A 19,281-nucleotide genomic window follows, 5' to 3' on the forward strand; every position below is an offset into this window, starting at 1 on the left:
TCAGGGTTTTTGGTTGGCTGCTGGTTTCACTCTGGTAAATTCACCACAAATTTGCAAATCATTCTCTCCCTCCTCCCCCCCCCAATCAAACACACAGACGTATGCTCTCGTTGGGCGCTACACGACGCCCCCAACCTCTGGCATTGTTTCGGGGACGCGACGCAAAATCAGAGACCAACGCAACTCACATTACGTTCTCGAAGGACGGCACCACGCTGCTCGCCAATTACTCTTGCAACCACGTCTACACGTACGATATCTTTGACACCGAGTCGAGGCAACAGTCCAAGCAGCTCGTGATGCCTTTGCGAAACTCCAACCCTGAGACACTGCACAACCGAACAACAGCTCATCACGCAGCAGCGTTGAACGAGACCCCAGACCAACCAGTGCCCACATCACCGGCATACACCCGACTGCAGCTTACTGCCGCCAGCAAGGCCGCTTCGGAAGGACTCGACCTGCTGCAGTCCCACGAGCTGCCCTCCGTCGCAATTTATCACTTTTCTGCTGCTATCGCTCAAACTCCGAGAAATCCAGACTTGTTCAAGTGGCGTGCAGGCGCATTTGAAGCTCGCAATTGGCTGGGCGACCAGATGGCTGCTTTGCGCGACATTGCCCAAGCACTGGCACGCGCCCCCGACGACGCGGACATGCTGTTGGCGCAAATCCGCTTGCTGCGCCGGCTCAAGCTCACCGACGTGGCGGCGGCTGCAGCAGACCGCGTCCGCCAATCACACCCTGACCTATCGAGCGAGATTGACAAAATTTTAAAGCCATTTTCGGGCACGTCAGGGCATGGTCGAGTCAGTGATGATGATGGTGATGGCGATGACAGTAACGACCGAGAGGAGGACGATGGAGAGGAAGACGAATCAGTGGATGATGGTCCCGAACGCCTCAATCCCTTCTACGAACCCCGTCGGGAAAGACGAGCACTCCGAGGACGGCAGAGACGCTGGACCGACGACGAGGGCAATGATGACAACAACGACAGCAATGACGACGACGAGCACGACGACGACGACGACGACGACGACGACGACGACGGCGACTCGGATGAAACTGCGGACGTGACCTATCCATACGCCGAACGGTTTGTGGGAAGTATCAACTGCCAAACAGATATCAAGGAAGCCAACTTTTTTGGCGAAAACGACGAGTATATTGTTGCCGGCAGCGACGACGGCAACATTTACGTCTGGGAACGTCGAACCGGAAATCTGGCGCTTGTCCTGCATGGCGACCGTCAGATTGTCAATTGTGTGCAGCCGCATCCGACAGAGTGTCTTTTGGCGACGAGTGGCATTGAAGACAGTGTCGCACTGTGGGCGCCGCGTGCGGCCGAAGGATGCGACACGCTGGATGATCCGGCTATTTTCCGCGCCCAAAACCGGCGGCGGCAAGATGCTGCAGCCATTCCTGCCAGTGGGCGAATGCTTGTTCTTCCCGAGCATCTCTCAGAGTTGGACACTCTACTGGAAGCAAACCACAACCAAGTCAAGGACGCCATCGACATGCCCTTGAACCGCCTGCCGGCTCGCTCCCTATCGCTTCTACTGCAGTTTGCACGCACTCTCCGCAATTCTGATGAGGCAGCAGCTGACGAGAATGCTGCTGTTGCGCCTGACTGTGTTACGTCGTAACCTGTGTGTCGGTTGCACGTCATTGGAAGAATTGAACTGCATTGAAAAAACAACCAACCAGACCTTTTGCATTCATGCTACAGACTTCCAACCAGCTCGTGAACACAACGACCAACAACTACCAACAACTACTGCACATCAAATCTACCCATATATCAGTCTTGATGATAAAATCTCTTGTCGAAAACTAGCGGGTGGTTCTTCTGCTATGCGTGTTTTTCAGACAGCACCTTTTCTAGAACCGCCAAAAACCGATCGACCTCTTCGGTGGTGTTGTAGTGCGAAAGAGACACCCGACAGACCCCCAAAGAACGGTCAATGTCAAGGGCCTCGCACATGCGCCAAGAATACATGTGCCCGGAACGAATGGCAACCTTTTTTTCATGACAAGCACGGACTATGATGCTGGGCCAGCAGTTGGGAACGGTGCTGACAAAGGCCACCGTGGGGATGCGTGCATCCACCGCAGCATCGGACGCGAGGTCGACCGCGGGTCCGATCACGACAAGGCCGCGCTCTGCCAGCCTGGCAAGTCCCTTGAGCAGGTGTCGCGTGAGGTGGCGTTCAATGTGTGTCATGAGCTGGAATGCGGCAACAATCTCTGCGCGAGAAATGTCAAGCGTCGTGTCGCGCCACCCCCCGCGAGGGCCTTCCACCTTCTTGCACTGCGCAGTCTTGGCCAAAAACTTGAGATAGGGAATCAAGCCCAAAAGGCCGGCACACCCTTCATGGCTCGAGCCACCAATCTCAAACTTGTAGGGCACATTGCTGGGGATAAAGTAGTGGTTGAGACCCTGCAGCTCTTGCATGGCCGATTCTTTGCCATAGAGGGCTCCCATGTGGGGGCCGTACACTTTGTACGTTGACAAGACGTAATAATCGACGTCCCAGGCCTTGACGTCCACGACGCGATGCGGCGCGTACGCCACTCCGTCCACGATAACATGGGCGGCAGGTGCCCTGGCGCGGATGTGCTTGGTGATGGCTGCAACATCAACCACCGTGCCGAGCAGGTTGCTGACTTGGGGGAAGATGACAACGCGCGTTCGTGAGTTGAGCAATGGCGTGAGATTTTCAACTGGACACGTCTCCATCGTGGTCGTGTCCATTTCCCAGTTGCGCAGAACAATGCCATGATGCCGGCTGAGAGCGAGCCACGGCGTGACGTTGGACTCGTGCGCGGCTTCGGCAAAAACCACCTCGTCTCCGGGCTCGAGCGTGTCACGCAAGCAATCGGCCAGCATGTAGATGAGCTGCGACGCGGACGATCCCAGAATGATGCGGCCTGTCTGCTCTGCATTCAAGAGCCGTGCAACAAAGCGGTGTGCCATATCCACCGTGATGGCGCCCTTGGTGGACATGTGGTATCCGGCGCCAATCTGAACGTACGAGCGTGTCATGTAGGCAGCCATTGCGCGCACAACTGAGGCGGGAACTTGCGACCCGCCCGCATTCTCCAGAATGGCCCAAGCGCGCTCGCCGTCGTCCTCCGTGTGGCACGAGTCGAAACTTTCCGGAACGGCATCAGCATTGGCATTCGCACTTGCAGCAGGACTGCCGGTTTGGGGGCTGCCCGTGACACCGCGCTTGAGCGCATCGGCAATCTCCTGTGCTCCAACATCGCCCAAACTGTCCATCCCCCAATCCATCCATCCATCCATCCATCCATCCATACGTCAGTGTGAGGCATTTCTGCATCCAGACTCTGTTGCTACATCAAACCGCCACCCCAACGCAACATGCATCAAGCCAAAGTCGTACATGTTCACTTTGAGTGCTTCAGCAATCGCCTCGTCCTCGTGGTCGACGTGCGCGTTCGTCACCTCGTCGCTGGCCTGCATCGATGCACGCAGGCCAGGGAAGTGTGCGCGGATGCTACGCATGAGCTTCTGGTACTCTGGAGGGTCGAACATGGATGGCGTCTGTGTCCCGACAGTGACAAAAAACGAACCCAAAAAATTAAAATACAAAAATGAAAAAAATACAATTCAAAATTCGCAGCACAAAAGTGGCTGGCTTTGGCTTGACTGGCTTGAGGTGCGCTTTTGCCTCAACGCAGAGTAAGGACGTACCGTCATGATGAGATGCTTGGCTCGCAGATCACTGGATTTCGCTTGGGGATGGACGCCAGTCGACGCTGAATGGGGACGACGAGATTAGTCAAAATGAGGAATGACATGTGTGAATTCGGCCATTGGGATTGGAAACACACCGAGGTCGTAACAAGGCTCGGTGCCAGTCGCGCTGCTGCTGAAAGGAGTGCGTATCCATGAGCATACGCCACTGGCGCAGGTCCGACCGACGGCAGAGCAGCAGCAGTGGCGTGGAGGCCCGTTTGTTGGGGGGAAGTGGGTTGTGTCCACTGCTATTTTGTGGTTGGCCGTGCCTCAGTGCAGACAACCGGCCTTCGATTCCTACTTGTTGCTCTGTGGCGCATTTGTACACGTTTTCAATTTGCATGCTGCTGTCGTGCGATTGTTGGGACGGAGTGTGATGTGAGAGAGAGAAAGCGACGGCAGGACAGCGAGTGCGAGCCATGCGTTTCGAATTGCCCAACAAAGGCAAAAGGATGCCGACGATCGGGTTTGTTCTACGAGGCCGGTTGTTTGTGTGATGTGTGTGTGTGTGCACCACTCTGCATTTGCTGCGAGCCAGATCAGACTTTGTCAGCCTTGCACTGCAATTGCCATCCATCGTGGCGATCGACCGGTTGAGGTCACGCCAAAGCCAGAAACCCGAAAAACGCACACCTTCAAGGTTCAAGCTTCTACACTTTCTCAGCTCATGAGTGTTTGCTGGGCACTCAATGCGGTAGACCTAAACGGTAGGTTGCTCCAGCTTATTGAACCTTCAATGATGGGGAACGCGAAGTGTACCGTATTTACAACAGCATGACTCAAAGCCACGCACGCCACTCACAGCAGCAACAGGCGCATCGATACCGAGCTGTATCATCGCTTCGTTTCCGCGCTATCAATATTTTGACTTTCCCCCACCGTACTCTTGTGTGATGGAGGTCGCTTCATCCAACAAGAGCACGAAGATCGAAGAAGAAGCGTGGGTCGCTCCTTGAGTGGACCTAGCGACGCGCGGTGGCTTACTTGTGCTGAAGATTTGCCAGGAATGCAAAGAACGAAGAAAGCCAACAATAATCAAACAAGAAGGGAAAGATCAAACAAAAAACAAACCCAAAAGAGTACTGGATTGATTGGTTGCTGCTACAGATCGAAACACTTTTGAGCGTCTGGAAATTTCGGAGAGCATGCGATTCTACCAGAGGGACAGCACTTCCAAGCTAGATTCAATCTGGACAACGTGCAAGGTACACACCAACGCAAAAAGCAGGACAGTGTTCGTCAGTGCCCAGGTCGGAGGGAAAGATTGGTGTCGGCTTGCTTGGCGGTGGAACGCGAAACGCCAATTGCAACCATAGTGGCAGTGAGCAGCGCAATGAGACCAATGTAGATGGTAAAGTACTGGTTGGTGTCAGTGATGCCAAATTGCTCGGCATAGGCAGTCTGGATGTACAGCACGCCCGTGCAAATCGCGACGGCACCGATCGAGATGACAAGAACGCCAGCGAACTTGTGGTTTGGCGCGTATCGCGGACGGTCTTCGAGCGGGGCTCCGGGGAAGAGAAACGCGAAAAACCCTGCCAGATACTGGCAGTAGAACAGGAACAAGGCGATCAGCCCGATGTGCGAGTGCAGGCGATTGAAATGGCCAAACCCGACCATCTCGTCCGTGTTCCAGCTGACATACCAGCCAATGCTCGAGGCAACAATGGCTGCCGTGTGCAAAGCGCTGTGCAAGTACTTTTTCACGGGCCGTGAGGCGGGAAGCCAGCGATAGACGAGCGCCGCTGTTTGGGATTGTCCAGTTTGGTGAGCGAAAGGGACGTTCAAACAAGCAAAGTGTTGCATATGGTCTTAGGACGCATATCCCCAGGGGCGTATTATGGAAAGAAGAGGCGATAACTGATGGAGCATGAGTGATAAACAATACCACGACGATGCGATGGTCGAGAGGCACCGTGTTTGCGGAATGCAGACCGGCGACAGAAGTAACGCTCCAGAAAAACACCCATCAAACAAAAGAACGAGAAACAAAAACAGAAAGAATGGGAGATAAAGTCAAACAAGAAGAAACTCGGAAAACAGAAAACAAAACATTTGCAAAAACACAAAAAAAGAAGGCGTGGCAAATTCGCCACCCAACCTGACTCATTGTTTGAACAACAAACACAACGCCGCGACCACATTTTTTTGTATTTGTTTGTTGTTGTTCGGTTTGCGTTGCTTTTCGCTCACTCCACTTTGCAGCGAACAACCGGTTGAGATTGGCAAATGAAAAGGCTCCTTTCATCGATGAACACTCGGCAACCGACCTTCGGGCATGAACACGCCGAACGCCAGGCCCATGCAGAGCGGATGAGTGTTGGGGAAGAGCGGGTTTGACTTGTCCAGCGAAACGCCACCGTCGCCCTGACCATCGACAAACGGATTGACGACAAAGACGTAGGCGACAATCATGGCAAGCATTGCGTGTGTGCTCAGCAGAGCGAACGCCAGCGCCAGAATCAGCGTGGCATCCGCAAGCCACTCAACGGCGGGGCGAATCACCGACGTGTAAAACTTGGCCGTCGCGGCTGTCATTAAAAAAAAATGGTCAAAAAATGCCAAATAAAAAAATTTGACACGATCAAAGCAAGGGGGAAATAATTGAGGAATGAGAAGGTAGAGATGCAAGCAAAGCAAAGCAGGGCGTAGTCAAATGGATCCAGGATGCAGTTCAGGAATGGGGTGTTTGAGAGCTGCAACACTCAAAACCGATCGACATGGCTTTGCAATACATGCACTGCAACGCACATTGCAAGTTGAGCAACAAAAAAATCGCATTCTTATTCCAGCTGCGGGGGAAAAAGTCCCCCCAACGAGTGTTGGAAATTGTAACAACCAAGCATTCAAAACACAAACAACGAAAGCATCCTGGTCCAGCTTTTTAATTGTTGAGCAGCAAATCCCGCTTGACGGGCTTGTTGTTGAGGAGAACGCCGATGGCAACGGCGACGGCGGTGAAGGCGGCAATGAGACCAAGCCAGATGGTGTAGTACTGGTTGTCGTCGTTGATGGCAACGTTCTCGGCGTAGGCGGCCTGGATGTAGAGCGCGCCAGTGCCGGCAGCGATGGCGCCGAGCGAGATGGTCAGGACACCGACAAACTTGTGGTAGGGCGAGTACAGTGGGCGATCGTCAAGGGGTGCGCCAGGGAAGAGGTACATGCCAAATCCGGCAAGGTACTGGCCGTAGAACAGGATGAGGGCGATGAGGCCAAAGTGCGAGTGCATGCGGCCAAAGTGCACGTGGCCGGTAGTGTACTCGTCGTCGTACCACTTGACATACCAGCCAATGCTGGACGAGATCAACGCGGCCGAGTGGAGGGCGGCGTGGACGTACTTTTTGGTGGGGCGCTCAGCGGGCAGCCAGCGGTAGACGAGGGCAGCTGCGGTCAAAATGACAGACATCCAAAGAGACGGCAATGAGGGGGATGAGTCATGGGAAGCGACCAAGCTCGTGTTGTAAAGTGGGAGCGGTGGAGAAAATCAGACCCATCATTTCCCGCCAAAAACACAAAAACAACCGAGTCGCAAAGCCCCTCGAATGTGGTCTGTCGGCTCGTTGTTGTTGCTGTTGTTTGTCACGCTTTTGTTTTGTGTCGTTGTCTCTTCATGAATCGGTGTGCTACAGTGACCCCCCGCTCTTGATCAAGAGCAGAAAGGAGAGCAAGAGCTTGTTCTTTTTCGCCTCCGACTCCGCTCCACATTTTGATTCTCTCTTTCTCTCTCTCTTTCTCTTTGCTACCTCGGTTGTCTGGTTCAACTGTTTTTGCTTCATTCTCTTTCTCGTTCCATTTCACCTTTTCAGATGTCTTTGTCTCTTCTTCTGCTTTTTTTGTTTCGCATTTCCTGCGCTCACTTCTTGTGATTGGCGGGCAATGATAAAAGGCAATGCAAAGGGCTACACGCAACCACCATAAAAAGCAAACCAACAAAAAGAAAAGAAAAAAGAAATCACGAGACAAAGCAAGAAGGAGGAAAGCAAGTACACGCGAAAGAGCAGAGCAACAGTAAGGATTGCGACCCCAAAAAAAAAAGCGATCATCAGTAGCGAATGAAGACCACAAGAAGAGCGTGGTTTGAAAGAGAGAAAGCGAGAAAAAAGCGAGCGAAAAGGGATCAAAAATCAAGCAACGAAAAAAGTCTCCGCGATTCCCCTTTTTGCTTCTTCTGCCTCTCTCTCTCTCTCCCTCTGTGACTTTTCTATCATTTCGTGTCTCTCTTTCGCTTTCTCAGTCTCGCCCGTGTTTGAGTGATTTTTCACTATTGCTGTGAGTTTTTTTCGCTTTTTTTGTTGTTGTTGTTGTTGTTGTTTTGATTGATTGATTCTGAAGATTATTTTTATTTATATTTTTTTTTCTATGGTTTTCGATTGGATTTTTTAAATTTTGGCGGTTTTTTTGATTCTTTTTTTGATTCTTTTTTTTTTTTTTCTTACTCATTCAAAACTCAACTCCAATCAAAAAGCTCCAACGATTTCAAAGCGTGAGTGTGGTGATGTTGCTTGTTTACCTTCGGGCATGAAGAAGCAGAAGGCGAGGACCATGCAGAGCGGGTGTGTGTTGAGGAAGAGCGGGTTGTCGTGGTCCATGGAAACTCCGCCGTCGCCCTGGCCGCCAGTGAAGGGGCTCACGACGTACACGTACGACACAATCATGGCAAGCATGACGTGCGTGCTGATCAGGCCAAATGCAAGCGCGAGCACGGCCGCAGCACCGCTCAGCCACGACGCCGCAGGGCGCACGATGGATTCGTACATTATTCAAAAAAAAAAAAAAAAAGCGAGACTGAACCATCAGTCTGAATCAGTCAATCCATCATCCTCAGCCAAGTCAATCCATCATCAATGTCAGACAGTCATTTCACAAGAGCATCACAAAATGAACAACTGGTCCAAAAGCAGAGAGTAAAAGGAGGAAAACACCAGGCGCTTTGAGAGCATTGATCAATCTCTATGAAAAATGCATTGTGGTTTCCCATTTCATGCATTCAATCCGCACTCCATTCTCAATCCATGGACTTCACTTGATTCATTCATTCATTCATTCTTTTTTTTTCTTTTTATCATGCGCGCGTCGGTCGTCGTTATCGTCGCGGCAGTCGCAGTGCTCAGCGTTGCTGCCGCTGCGCCGCTCCGTCTCCACCTCAACGCAAACAGCCGCCTCGCCGACTCGGATGGCCGCGAGCGCTACTTCCACGGTCTCAACGTCGTCTTCAAGGTGAGCATTCAGAGCAGTGGCTCTCTTTACGTTCAGGGGTGGGAAACCGCCCGTCGGCTCATCAGATGGCTTGACATCGGCCATTTCTCGTCTCACTGCAATGCCCCTCTCGCATCACAGGGTCCGCCGTACATCCCAATCATCGACTCGTTCGATCCGTACTTGAGCTTCTCGCAGCAGGACGTCGATGCGCTCACCAGCTTTGGTCTCAACGCCATTCGGTAAACAGCCGCCCTTGTTTGTTGTTGTTGTTGCTGATTGTGCAAGCCATATGCCAGCCACGGGGTATCCTCCCCCATCATCATGCCCAAATTGTGGCGCATGGCTAAACGAAGGAAATGCTGGACCCTGTGATGGCGCTCTTCATCGTGGAGGATGCGCTCGTCGTCGTGGTTGGGAAGAAAACCACGCGGAAACAGCAATTGTGCACGAGATTGCACAAGGGGTTTGGCTCGTTGGTCAGCTTTCGAACATGGAAAACAGCCCACAGGGCTACGAGCACAGAAACAAGAAAGCGCGGCGGTGGTTGAGGGGAAACAGGGAAAAGTGGTGTCGAGGGAAAAACCAATTCCAAAGCGTCTGAGCAAGCAGGAACGCAGTTTTCCCCCCCCCCTTTTTTTTTTCTTCCTGCAAATCTGATACTCATCGTTGTGAATCATCAATATGTCTGTGTGTCGCAGCCTTGGCGTCATGTGGCCGGGCGTCATGCCGCAGGACGGCGTCTTTAACGAAACCTACCTCGATCAGATGCAGCGCATCCTCGATATGGCTGCTGCCAGCAACATGTATGCTCTTGTTGAAGTGCACCAAGGTACGTAGGGATGATTATGGCTGTACTTTGGCAGCCAGACTGTTTGTTGGTCATTCCATTCCATTGCATTCTGCTAACGCTTTGTCGTCTCTTTTGCTTTTTCTTCTTCTATTCCCACACCCCCCCCCACCTTCTTCCCTTCCCCCCCCCCTCTCCCATCCTAGACTGCTTCTCGGAAAAGCTCTGCGGTGAGGGCGCGCCGTGGTGGGCCGTGCAGGTCGATCCCCTGACTCCTGCCTTCCCGCTGCCGTTTGCCGAGCCGTACGCCATCGACCCCACGACGGGCCTGCCCTCGCCTGCGGACTGCGCCAAACTGAGCTGGTCCGACTACCAGTTCTCGGCGGCGAGCGCGGATGCCTACCAAAACCTGTACAATGTTGGCAGCCACGCCAACTACGGCTTTAGCACCCACTGGAATCGTGTCGTGCAGCGCTTCAAAAACCAGACCAACCTGCTTGGCTACGAACTGCTGAACGAGCCGTTTGCTGGAAACCTCTACAAGGATCCTGAGCTGATGGTGCCCGGCGTGGCCGATCGTCGCAACCTGCAGCCCTTCTACGACAACCTCAACTCTGTCATCCGCGCCCAAGACCCCGACTGCCTCATTTGGTTTGAGTCGACCACGTGGGACGACTTTGTGCCGATGGGCTTTGAGCACGCGCCCGGCGGCGCCGCGTTTGCCAACCGCTCGGTCGTGAGCTTCCACTACTACTACCCGCCCAACGTGTCCCCGGCAGAGCAGTTCTTCTCTCGCGCAACCGACGCACGCCACCTGGGCACGGGCATGGCCCTCACCGAGTTTAACATTGACCCCTCCGCTTCGACCGACGCCAGCACCAAGATGACCACCACCATGGATGTGGCCGACCAATACTTTTCCAGCTGGATTGGCTGGGAGTACAAGCAGTACATTCCCATGACTGGCTACGGCAACTCGATCTGGTTTGCGAACGGCACCTACAACTGGCCGCTGATCAAGGTCTTGGCGCGCTCCTACCCGCACGCTGTCGCCGGAACCACCACGAGCTTCCACTTTGCTGCCGCCACGGCCGTCTTTGTTCTCGAGTACACGGTCGACACCACCTGCACGCTCCCCACCGACATTTTCGTGGCCGAGAGCGTCCACTATGTCAACGGCTACACTGTGGACATTACTCCCGCAAACGTTGTCAAGATGACGAGCTCCACCAACCACATCTTCCTGTCGCCCGTCTCGTCTTCCAGCAACGGCAAGTTTGTGACGGTGGTCGTTCGTCCCAAGTAAAACGTCAGGCAGGCGGTGTTGGAGCAACAACAACAACAAAAGGATGATGTTTGTTGTTTCATGATGATTTTATGTTGATGTTGATAATCAAAAAACAAAGAGAGAGAGAAAGAAAAGTGCCGCGCACCTTTCTTTTTCATCAAAGCAAAAACTGGGTTTTTGAGTCGTTTGCTGTTGTTTTAGATTGATGGAGTACGGAAAGCATCTGAGACTGACAGAATGAGTGAGGATTCTGTCGAGCAGGCTTGAATCACTGCACTGTGCGTTCAGCCCGCCCGCATTTCGAATGGTTTCGCTCGCAAATTCAAATGATTGAGTTTGTACCAACACGGAATAAGCGACTCAGAACGAGTCTTTGCACAAAGTTTAGTCCTTATTTGTTCCAAACCGTTCAAAGACAATGGCTTATGTACGATCGCCCATTCCTTGCCTTCGCTTTCTCTCCCCGCACCCCCTCTCTTTCTCTCTCGCACTCTGCAAAAGCAGCTAGATCGCATGACAAGCAGAGGGACCTCCCCGACTACCAACCCCCCGTCTCCCATTTCAAAATCGCACAACCGTTTTTTGCTCACTGTTTGCTGCCCCTCGCTGCAGTTCCCTCCTCAAGGCGGCTACCCCGGCGCTCCCGGCGGCTACGGCGCTCCTTCTGCTGGCTACGGCGCACCTGGTAACACAAAAACGCACTCCGCCTCACTCACTCTCCCACACTGAGGCATCCATCAATCTACCAATCTGCATTGCTCTTCGCTCAAATTTGCCAATCGGTCGGTCCATTCATCCACTCCCCGACTGTGGCGTCTTCGTCATCACGCTCTCCCACCACCACGCAACTTGCTGGTTTGTGAACGCCTCAGAGTTGCACTGCCCTCGTTCGTTCGTTCGTTCGTTGGCGCTTCAGTGTTGGTGAACGAGAAGGAAAGACACAATTTTGTTGATTGTTGGTTCAAATATGGAAGCAAGCATTTGGTACTCTGAGCATTCTTTGTTAGTGAACTCTTTCGTAGAGACCCCACTTTCCCCCGGTTTTCTTCTTATATTTATTGTGTCTACGTCACTGGTTCCAAATCTGGGTGGTCGGTCAGATCGCCAACCCACTTCCTTTCTTTTCATCCTCTCGCCCTTCCATGCGATTTTGCATACATTGTATATATATCGTTTTGACATTTGCAAGGCGTTTTGAGCAGAGACCGAACATTCAGAAAAGGACGAGCAAAAGTCCCAGTTTTTTACATTTTTTACAGTTCGAATTTTTCACTCCTTTTTCTTTTTTCTTTCTGTTTTCGATTTTCAATCCACTCATCGTGTTCTTTGAACCCCGTTTCTTCAATCATCCATACACACACACACAAACAACAAATGCAAGGCACTGGTTACGGTTACCCTCCGGCAGTCGACCCGCTGTTTGGCTACTTTTCGGCGGTCGCTGGTCGTGACGGCCAGATTTCTCCCGAGGAGCTCCAGCGATGCCTCCAGGGCGCTGGCTACGGCAACGGCTGGGAAACATTCAGGTAAGTTTGGGGAGGGGGGGGGGCAGTCAACCTATGTAGCTTCAAGGAGCTGCCTTGGAGCTGTTGGTGATATCGACGTTACTCACATTCTTGTTCACATCCAAATTTCGATTTTGATTTTTTTTTTTTTTCAATTTGCGCACGTCTTGGTCTTTGTGTCGTCACGCTTCGGTTCGGTTGGCACTTTGACGTTACTCTGAAATCTTTGCAGCCTCGAGACTTGCCGCCTCATGATCGGAATGCTCGACCGCGACGGCAACTTCCAGGTCAGAACAAACATACCAATTTTCACCACTCAAGAATCTTTGCCTCAACACGTCGCGCAGTCGTATGGTGACTCACTTTGAAGATTGCGCACTCCGTCTTGCTGCTTGCTTGCAGATGGGCTTTGAGGAATTCAAGGAGCTCTGGAACTCGCTCAACCAGTGGAAGCACACTTATTACACTGTTGATCGCGACCGCAGCGGCACTGTGAACGAGCAGGAGCTGCACCAGGCCATTCGCACTTACGGTATTGCCCCACTCCTGGTCTTGACTGGTGTTGCTGCTCCACCCACAACAACCAGCAACCAATTCAAACTCACTTTCTGCCCCTCTCACTGCTCTGCACCAAAACTCCAATTTTTAGGCTACAACCTCAGCCCCGAGGCATTCCGCGTCGTCTTCAAGCGCTATGCTCGCCGCGAACAGACCATCATCACCTTCGATGACTTTATTGCCGTCTCGGTTCGCCTGCGATGCCTGTCGGAGAACTTCCGCCGCCGTGACACTCACCAGAACGGCACTGCCATGTTGTCCTATGACGAGGTGAGCGCGCAGCAAGCAATGAACGACGGATTGACGCTCTTGGGACGTTCGCCAGTAGTTTGTTTCTCACTTTTGCTTTGGGTTGGGTTTTTTGTATTTTGGCTTTGCCTTGCAGTTCATCCGTTTCTCGTTCGTCGTCTAAGAGCACGTGCAGGCTAGTTTTTTGTCGCATGCAAGCTGAAATGAAATGTTTTGCGGGGGTTTTTTTGCTGGCGTGCATCATCTTCGCATGACTTTTGGATGTCACACAACACCAACAACAATTTTTGCACCAAAACTCGTGTATTCGCCCACATCTTTGTCCAACCGAACCTTGAAGTTGGGACTACTTTGTGAACGAGACTAGGATGCACGAAGCAGCAACAATGGCAGCCGACACCCGTTTGTTAGTTTGCGATAGACGCATAGTCGCCATTCTCGGTCTGCGTGGAAGGCACAACCACGACCGTCGCGTAAGTGGTTGGAGCAGACGCGCTCGACACACGAACAGAAGACGCATCGGGCAGCGACGGATCGGCGTACTCGATACCACTGCTACCCGTGGCTTTCACTGTGCTGTATGCAGGCACAGATGCCTCGGCATACAGCAGTTCCGACGAACCCGTAGGAGCCTGGGGCTTTGAATCAACCTGCTCGTACAAGCCATTGTCGCCGCTGTTTGTGAGCAAAGCGTTGTACGTGAGATTCACCACGCCGACGTGATCCACCGACTGGCGAGCCCGATCGGAACCAGGTGTTGGCTTGCGTCCTTGACGGCGTCGAAGAACCACAAACAGCGCAGCCAACAACAACAAAACCAGCAGGCCGCCAATGGCACCGAGAATGATGGGGAGGGGCGATGGGTCATCGCTGGTATTGTTCGGAGCGTTTGAGGCTGCAGAAGCAGCAGAGGTGTGCCAGGCGGACGACGCACTCGCAGCAGAAGCGATGGAGGCGAGTGTAACACATGAGCCGTTCAGCATGCCATAACCTTCATAGCACTGAGCACACGTTGTGGAGGAGGTGCAGATCAGACACTTGGCTCCGCAACACGCACCAGACCCAGCGTCATAGCAGGTGGCACAGGATGTATCACATGCTGCCGTACAAGGTATCAGTGAAATGAATGTCCCGGGAATTTGCAGTCACCTCAAACTCTCAAACTTACGGTACGGTTCGTCTGCGCTGCCGTATGTGCTGGGCGGAGCGACAGTGTTCTCACCAAAGCTAAAGTTGTTGGGGCTTAGAGACTCGTAATACAACGACAAATCGATGTCATTTGGTAAGCCCTGAAACAGTCCGGGCGGCAGAGTGGTAAAGGGATTGGTATCCAAACTCCTAAAAAAAAAAAACGAGTAACTTGACGTGAGAGAGGCGAATCAACCGAAAGGGCAATGCTGCGAGGTCTTGCGTACAAGATATTCAGCAAAGTTAGGCCTGAGAATGCAGCGGCGGGAATGCTGGTGAGCTGGTTGCGGGATAAAATCCTGACAGAGACAGTCACCAAAGCGTGAGCCATTTGTCTGTTGATTCTTCCTGTCTGTGAGTGCTTACAAGGAAAACAACGCAGTCAGGCCTGTGAATGCAGAGGCAGGAATGCTGGTGATCTGGTTGGCGCTTAGAGATCTATCGATAGTGCCGCCAGCAAGTGAGCCGTTTGTTGTGCGATTCGTCATGTCTTGGATTACGTACAGGAAATTCAGTAAAGTTAGGTCCAACAATGCAGAGGTGGGAATGCTGGTGAGCTGGTTGCCTGCCAGACCCCTACAGAGAAAGTTGCCACCGAATGAGTCATTTCTCTGCGATTCTTCATTTCTTTGCTTTGCTTACAATTCCATCAGGGCAGGCAGGCCTGCGAATGCGTTTGCAGAAATGTCGGTAAACTGGTTGTTGGATAGCTGCCTACAGACAGAGTCGAAATTGACTAAAGTGTGCTTCTCCATGGCCATTTCTTTATCGCTTACAAACTTGTCAGAGCAGTCAGGCCTGTGAATGCCCAGGCGGAAATGCTGGTGGCCTGGTTGTTGGACAGAGACCTATAGAGGGAGTCTCAACCGAGTAAGTGAGCCGTTTCTGCGTGATTCTACATGACCTTGCTTGCTTACAAGTAAGTCAGCGCAGTCAGGCCTGCAAAGGAAGAGGCTGGAAAGCTGGTGAACTGATTGCCAGATACGTCCCTACAGCGAGAGTTCCAGTTCCAAACGGGAGGGTGTTGGTCTGTTTGTTGTCTGTGATTCTTTCCGTGTGTGTGCTTGCTTACAAGTATTTCAGCGCAGTCAGGCCTGTGACTGCATTTGCGGGAATGCTGGTGATGTTGTTGTTGGATAGAAACCTGCAGGTACAACTCGCAAACGAGTGAGCCATGTATGTGTGATGCGTCATGGCGTTTGCTCGCGTACAAGGTATTCAACGCCGCTAAGCCTGTGAATGCGTCTGCCAACAGGCTGGTAATTTGATTGTTGGATAGGTCTCTACGGATAGTTATCAACGAGTGAGTCGTTCGAGTGCAATTCTTCTTCTTATCGTTGCGTTGCTCACATGAACCCAAGGGCAGACTGGTTTGTGAACGCATTCGCGAGATTGCTGCCAAGGCGGTTGCCCGATAGCCCTCTATAAATGGAGTCACCAACGAGTGAGCCGTTGATACAAGATTCGTCCTGTCTTTGCTTGCTTACAAGGACTTTAGCGCAGCAAGATCCGCGAATCCTGCCGCAGAAATGCTGGTGATCTGGTTGGATTGCAAATTTCTACAGACGGAGTCGCAAACGAGTGAGGCGTGTGTATGTGTGTGCTTCTTTGTGTCGTTGCTGGCTTACAAAGTTTGCAGCGCAGTCAGGCCTGTGAATGCGTCTGCGGGAATGCTTGCGAGCTGATTGCCGGATAGATTCCTACAAACGGAGTCGCAAACGAGTGAGGCGTGTGTATGTGTGTGCTTCTTTGTGTCGTTGCTGGCTTACAAGACTAGCAGCGCAGTCAAGCCTGCGAATACGTTTGCGGGAATGCCGGTGATGTTGTTGCCGGGTAGAAACCTACAGAGAATCATCACCGAATGAGAAATGTGTATGATTCTTCATGTCGTTGCTTGCTTACAGCATAGTCAACGCAGCCAGGCCTGCGAAAGCGTTTGCAGAAATGTCAGTGATCTGGTTGACGGTCAGATCCCTACAGGCAGAGTCGCAAAAGGGTGAGCCGTTTCTGTCTGGATTTTCAGGCCGTTGCTTGCTTACAGTTCAGTCAGCGCAGTCAAGTTTGCGAATGCAGAGGCGGGAATGCTGGTGATCTGGTTGATGGACAGCGACCTATCGCGGGCATGCCAATTATTAACAGGGGGGAAAAAAATGCTTGGCGCATCAATGCCGACTCAACTTGACAAAAACACTCACAGGCTCGTTGTGGTGACTGGGATGCCGCTTGGAATGGTCGAGAGAGATTTGCTCATGCAAGCGACAATAGTTCCCGAGCAGTCGCACACGCCGCTGGTGCCACAGGCATCGACTGCTTGCGCCATCTGGCCGTGTTGTGTCACGCAGAACAGCAGGAGCAGCAGACCAAAGGCAAATCCTTTTGGTGGCATCTTTCGTGGGCCAATCAGAGACATTTGCAGTACAAAGTGAGACTCGCAGCAGCTCAACCATACTCGCCCGCACTCGCCCGCACTCGCCCCGCAGCAGCGACACAGTGCTGGAGTTGTGCGGAGAGCGATGACTCAGGCACAAGTGCTGGGTCGTTGTTTTTTTTGTTTTTGTGTTTTTTTTGTTCCTGCCCGCCTCGCCTCCTCTCCCACGCACGCTTCCTGACCACTTCCGCTGCCTTCATTGAAAACATGCGCCTTCACGAGAGCCATAGAAGGGGCGGGGGAAAATGAGAGAAACGACGCATCAGCTCAACCGACGTTGTTTGTTGCTGGCAGATCTGTCGAGGTGTTGGTTTGTGATCATTTGTTTTTGTTTTTGTGTTTTTTGTTTGTTGTTTTTTGTTGTTGTTTTGTTGTGCTTTTTTGGTTGTTTTGGGTTTTTTGTCTCAAACCCAGTCTCAGGACCGGGTGCTCAAGTCGCCGTTCACTTCGTCTGCTTGATTCAGTTGAACTGCTACGAGCAAGGCACGTCCGATAGTCAGTGCAGCGGGGTGGAGCGGGAGTAGAGGACACCGTACAGGTCGGTGAAAAGTAGTGCACGGACACAACCAGCATTTTGATCTCGTTGCTGGGTTCGTTCCCATGAATGCTTGCTTCTGTGTTGTAGCTCCATTCTTCCAAAAGAAAGCGAGAAAGTCGACAGGGAAGCGAGGATTGCTTGCTAGAGTTTGATGTTGCGCGTCGGCTTACCATTGACAAAACAAGAATGACAAAAGCAAAAGGAAGGCGTGAATCAAAGAAAAACAAAAAAAAAAAAAAAAAAAGAGTGACTCCATGCACCGATCCAATGGCGATTGTCGGCCGATTCTGTGATTGGGTCGTCCTTGCCGGACTCTGCTTTCGACTCTGTGCGCGAGCATCATGGTTGAGCCTGCATGTGAAGCTTGCGCATCGCGTCACGTCGCGTCGCTACAACCCCGCGCCACGCCCGACAAGAATGGTCATTTTGCACTTTTGCTTGTATTGAGGTTTTGTTGAAAGCCACGAAGCATGATCTCGTCCAACTGTTTACAACAGATCGATGTTAACGCACAGGGCAAATTGCTGAGCTGCGTCAACCTCAGCTGGCCGTGTCCCGAGCATACGACCATCCGTCTGGCGCGGAAACGTCGGGTAAATGTTACTGGGCACCACAAAATAGAGCACCGCGGGACCCTCTTGTTGCGGCATGAGAGAGATTGCCTGCAGAAAGCCTTCCGATTTGACGGGGTGCGATCGGCTGACAGTCATCTGCAGAAAGACATTCGGAGAAATAATGGCGTCAACAGCTGCCAAATTACGAGTGATCGGATTGTAGTAGCGGTCGGGTATGCTGAGATCAATCTCAGTCAACTGGCGGAAATTGATGCAAGTGAGCCGCGGCAACCGCAACTCGTCACTGACGCCTGTTTCAAGATGACGTCTAGGGAATGTGCCACCTGTCTGAAGAAAATTGGACGCGTACTCCTCAAAAAGCTGCCCACGGAGCGATGCGTGCTCTGGGTTGTCCGCCGCAGCGCTGAGAAAGCGCCGAAGTCGATCTCTCTCCTCGGTCCGGAACTTTCGAAAAACTTGCTCGCTAACCCATTTGGAGGCAAACCTCAGGCGGTAACGCGAATAGGGTAGAATACGCCTGCCGCACTCATCAACAGGCCGGTTGGGATCGAGGGGCAGCACGTCGATATAGAGCACACGATGCAAGATGCCTCACTTGCCAGGTTTTCGACGTCAGAGTTGATGACCTTTTGAAAGACGCATCCAGCAATGGCGTCCTGGATACGTTGACGACCGCCAAGCTTTGGATGCAGTACCTCACGCGCGATGCCACCCCAGCACAAAAACACACTTCTGGCAGACTGCAAGTACGCGCCGGCCTCCCGTGTAGCCATGGTTGTTGCAAACCGTTGCAAGTAAGCCTCGATCTCGAGTTCTGACCACACTGGCATGAACAGCACAAAACCGCCGTCCTTTTCAAGCTCCTTGTAAATTGGGCGAAACGGGTTTGTGACGAGCAGAACTTTAGCGGAGCCGTAGCGACGTGGGGGATTGGCATCTACAATGAGCCAGACTTGTCCGTTGCGGAGAGTGTCCTTAACACCATGGTGGCTGTAAGAAGCAGACCCATCGGCACGCAAAAGATAACGCCGCTCTTGGTACCTTCCCGTAGCAGCCGGCTCATAGACAAACGGCAACGAAACATTGTTTTCCCTGTTCTGCCGAAAGATGCGGTACAAAAAGTACGCCGAGAAGGCTGTCTTGCCGATGCCAGGGTTGCCAGTGACAATCCAGTTCGTCCAAAGCGCGTTTGCAGCGTCGGTG

The 19,281-nt window shown here is 52.3% G+C and overlaps 7 protein-coding genes across 8 annotated transcripts; 3 read left to right on the plus strand and 4 right to left on the minus strand.

The window, feature by feature from the left end:
• Positions 1-93: 93 nt before the first annotated feature.
• CAOG_07256 (hypothetical protein) lies at positions 94-1,708 on the plus strand. The gene has a single exon (XM_004343065.2). The coding sequence runs from the start codon at positions 102-104 to the stop codon at positions 1,644-1,646; it is 1,545 nt and encodes a 514-aa protein (XP_004343115.1). The 5' UTR covers positions 94-101; the 3' UTR covers positions 1,647-1,708.
• On the minus strand, positions 1,670-3,804 carry CAOG_07257 (cysteine desulfurase). Its single transcript, XM_004343066.2, has 3 exons — positions 3,719-3,804; positions 3,408-3,568; positions 1,670-3,275 (listed from the first exon to the last, which is right to left on the minus strand). Exons 1-3 carry the CDS (start codon positions 3,722-3,724, stop codon positions 1,853-1,855), a joined length of 1,590 nt encoding a protein of 529 aa, XP_004343116.2. The 5' UTR covers positions 3,725-3,804; the 3' UTR covers positions 1,670-1,852.
• Positions 3,805-5,002: 1,198 nt separating this feature from the next.
• Positions 5,003-6,301, minus strand: CAOG_07258 (hypothetical protein; the record flags this gene model as incomplete). Its single annotated transcript, XM_004343067.1, has 2 exons — positions 5,003-5,508; positions 6,034-6,301. The coding sequence occupies 2 exons, from the start codon at positions 6,299-6,301 to the stop codon at positions 5,003-5,005; spliced, it is 774 nt and encodes a 257-aa protein (XP_004343117.1).
• A 149-nt stretch (positions 6,302-6,450) lies between these two features.
• On the minus strand, positions 6,451-8,541 carry CAOG_07259 (hypothetical protein). The gene is made up of 2 exons (XM_004343068.2): positions 8,274-8,541; positions 6,451-7,147 (listed from the first exon to the last, which is right to left on the minus strand). Exons 1-2 carry the CDS (start codon positions 8,518-8,520, stop codon positions 6,648-6,650), a joined length of 747 nt encoding a protein of 248 aa, XP_004343118.1. The 5' UTR covers positions 8,521-8,541; the 3' UTR covers positions 6,451-6,647.
• Positions 8,542-8,809: 268 nt separating this feature from the next.
• CAOG_07260 (endoglycoceramidase) lies at positions 8,810-11,253 on the plus strand. The gene is made up of 4 exons (XM_004343069.2): positions 8,810-8,980; positions 9,101-9,201; positions 9,661-9,791; positions 9,956-11,253. Exons 1-4 carry the CDS (start codon positions 8,828-8,830, stop codon positions 11,053-11,055), a joined length of 1,485 nt encoding a protein of 494 aa, XP_004343119.1. The 5' UTR covers positions 8,810-8,827; the 3' UTR covers positions 11,056-11,253.
• A 179-nt stretch (positions 11,254-11,432) lies between these two features.
• CAOG_07261 lies at positions 11,433-13,662 on the plus strand. Of its 2 annotated transcripts, XM_004343070.2 has the most exons (7): positions 11,433-11,464; positions 11,650-11,722; positions 12,419-12,563; positions 12,775-12,829; positions 12,945-13,074; positions 13,192-13,370; positions 13,486-13,594. In XM_004343070.2, exons 1-7 carry the CDS (start codon positions 11,456-11,458, stop codon positions 13,510-13,512), a joined length of 618 nt encoding a protein of 205 aa, XP_004343120.1. In that variant the 5' UTR covers positions 11,433-11,455; the 3' UTR covers positions 13,513-13,594. The 2 variants fall into 2 exon arrangements, with proteins under 2 accessions (XP_004343120.1, XP_011270782.1); XM_011272480.1 differs by lacking the exons at positions 11,433-11,464; positions 11,650-11,722 and having other exon boundaries at positions 12,262-12,563; positions 13,486-13,662.
• Positions 13,663-13,756: 94 nt separating this feature from the next.
• On the minus strand, positions 13,757-16,947 carry CAOG_07262 (hypothetical protein; the record flags this gene model as incomplete). The annotated part of the gene is made up of 17 exons (XM_004343071.1): positions 13,757-14,448; positions 14,518-14,687; positions 14,765-14,836; positions 14,904-14,975; positions 15,042-15,113; positions 15,180-15,251; positions 15,314-15,385; positions 15,455-15,526; positions 15,610-15,681; positions 15,749-15,820; positions 15,888-15,959; positions 16,025-16,096; positions 16,166-16,237; positions 16,307-16,378; positions 16,440-16,511; positions 16,577-16,648; positions 16,733-16,947. The coding sequence occupies 17 exons, from the start codon at positions 16,945-16,947 to the stop codon at positions 13,757-13,759; spliced, it is 2,085 nt and encodes a 694-aa protein (XP_004343121.1).
• Between the last annotated feature and the right edge of the window lie 2,334 nt (positions 16,948-19,281).

This window comes from Capsaspora owczarzaki (genome assembly GCF_000151315.2).
Source record: "Capsaspora owczarzaki ATCC 30864 unplaced genomic scaffold supercont2.15, whole genome shotgun sequence".
In the NCBI taxonomy this organism is placed as follows: Eukaryota; class Filasterea; order Ministeriida; family Capsasporidae; genus Capsaspora; species Capsaspora owczarzaki.

Bases quoted from the DNA above. Each gene is read 5' to 3' on its own strand.
- CAOG_07256 (XM_004343065.2), top strand. From the start codon at position 102: ATGCTCTCGTTGGGCGCTACACGACGCCCCCAACCTCTGGCATTGTTT.
- CAOG_07257 (XM_004343066.2), bottom strand. The intron at 3,276-3,407 runs GTACGACTTTGG...GGGGATGGACAG, and splicing joins GAAGCACTCAAAGTGAACAT to TTTGGGCGATGTTGGAGCAC.
- CAOG_07259 (XM_004343068.2), bottom strand. From the start codon at position 8,520: ATGTACGAATCCATCGTGCGCCCTGCGGCGTCGTGGCTGAGCGGTGCT. The intron at 7,148-8,273 runs GTAAACAAGCAA...TTTTGACCGCAG, and splicing joins CTGCTTCTTCATGCCCGAAG to CTGCCCTCGTCTACCGCTGG.
- CAOG_07260 (XM_004343069.2), top strand. From the start codon at position 8,828: ATGCGCGCGTCGGTCGTCGTTATCGTCGCGGCAGTCGCAGTGCTCAGC. The intron at 8,981-9,100 runs GTGAGCATTCAG...CTCGCATCACAG, and splicing joins GTCTCAACGTCGTCTTCAAG to GGTCCGCCGTACATCCCAAT. The intron at 9,792-9,955 runs GTACGTAGGGAT...CTCCCATCCTAG, and splicing joins TCTTGTTGAAGTGCACCAAG to ACTGCTTCTCGGAAAAGCTC.
- CAOG_07261 (XM_004343070.2), top strand. The intron at 12,830-12,944 runs GTCAGAACAAAC...GCTTGCTTGCAG, and splicing joins ACCGCGACGGCAACTTCCAG to ATGGGCTTTGAGGAATTCAA. The intron at 13,075-13,191 runs GTATTGCCCCAC...TCCAATTTTTAG, and splicing joins CCAGGCCATTCGCACTTACG to GCTACAACCTCAGCCCCGAG.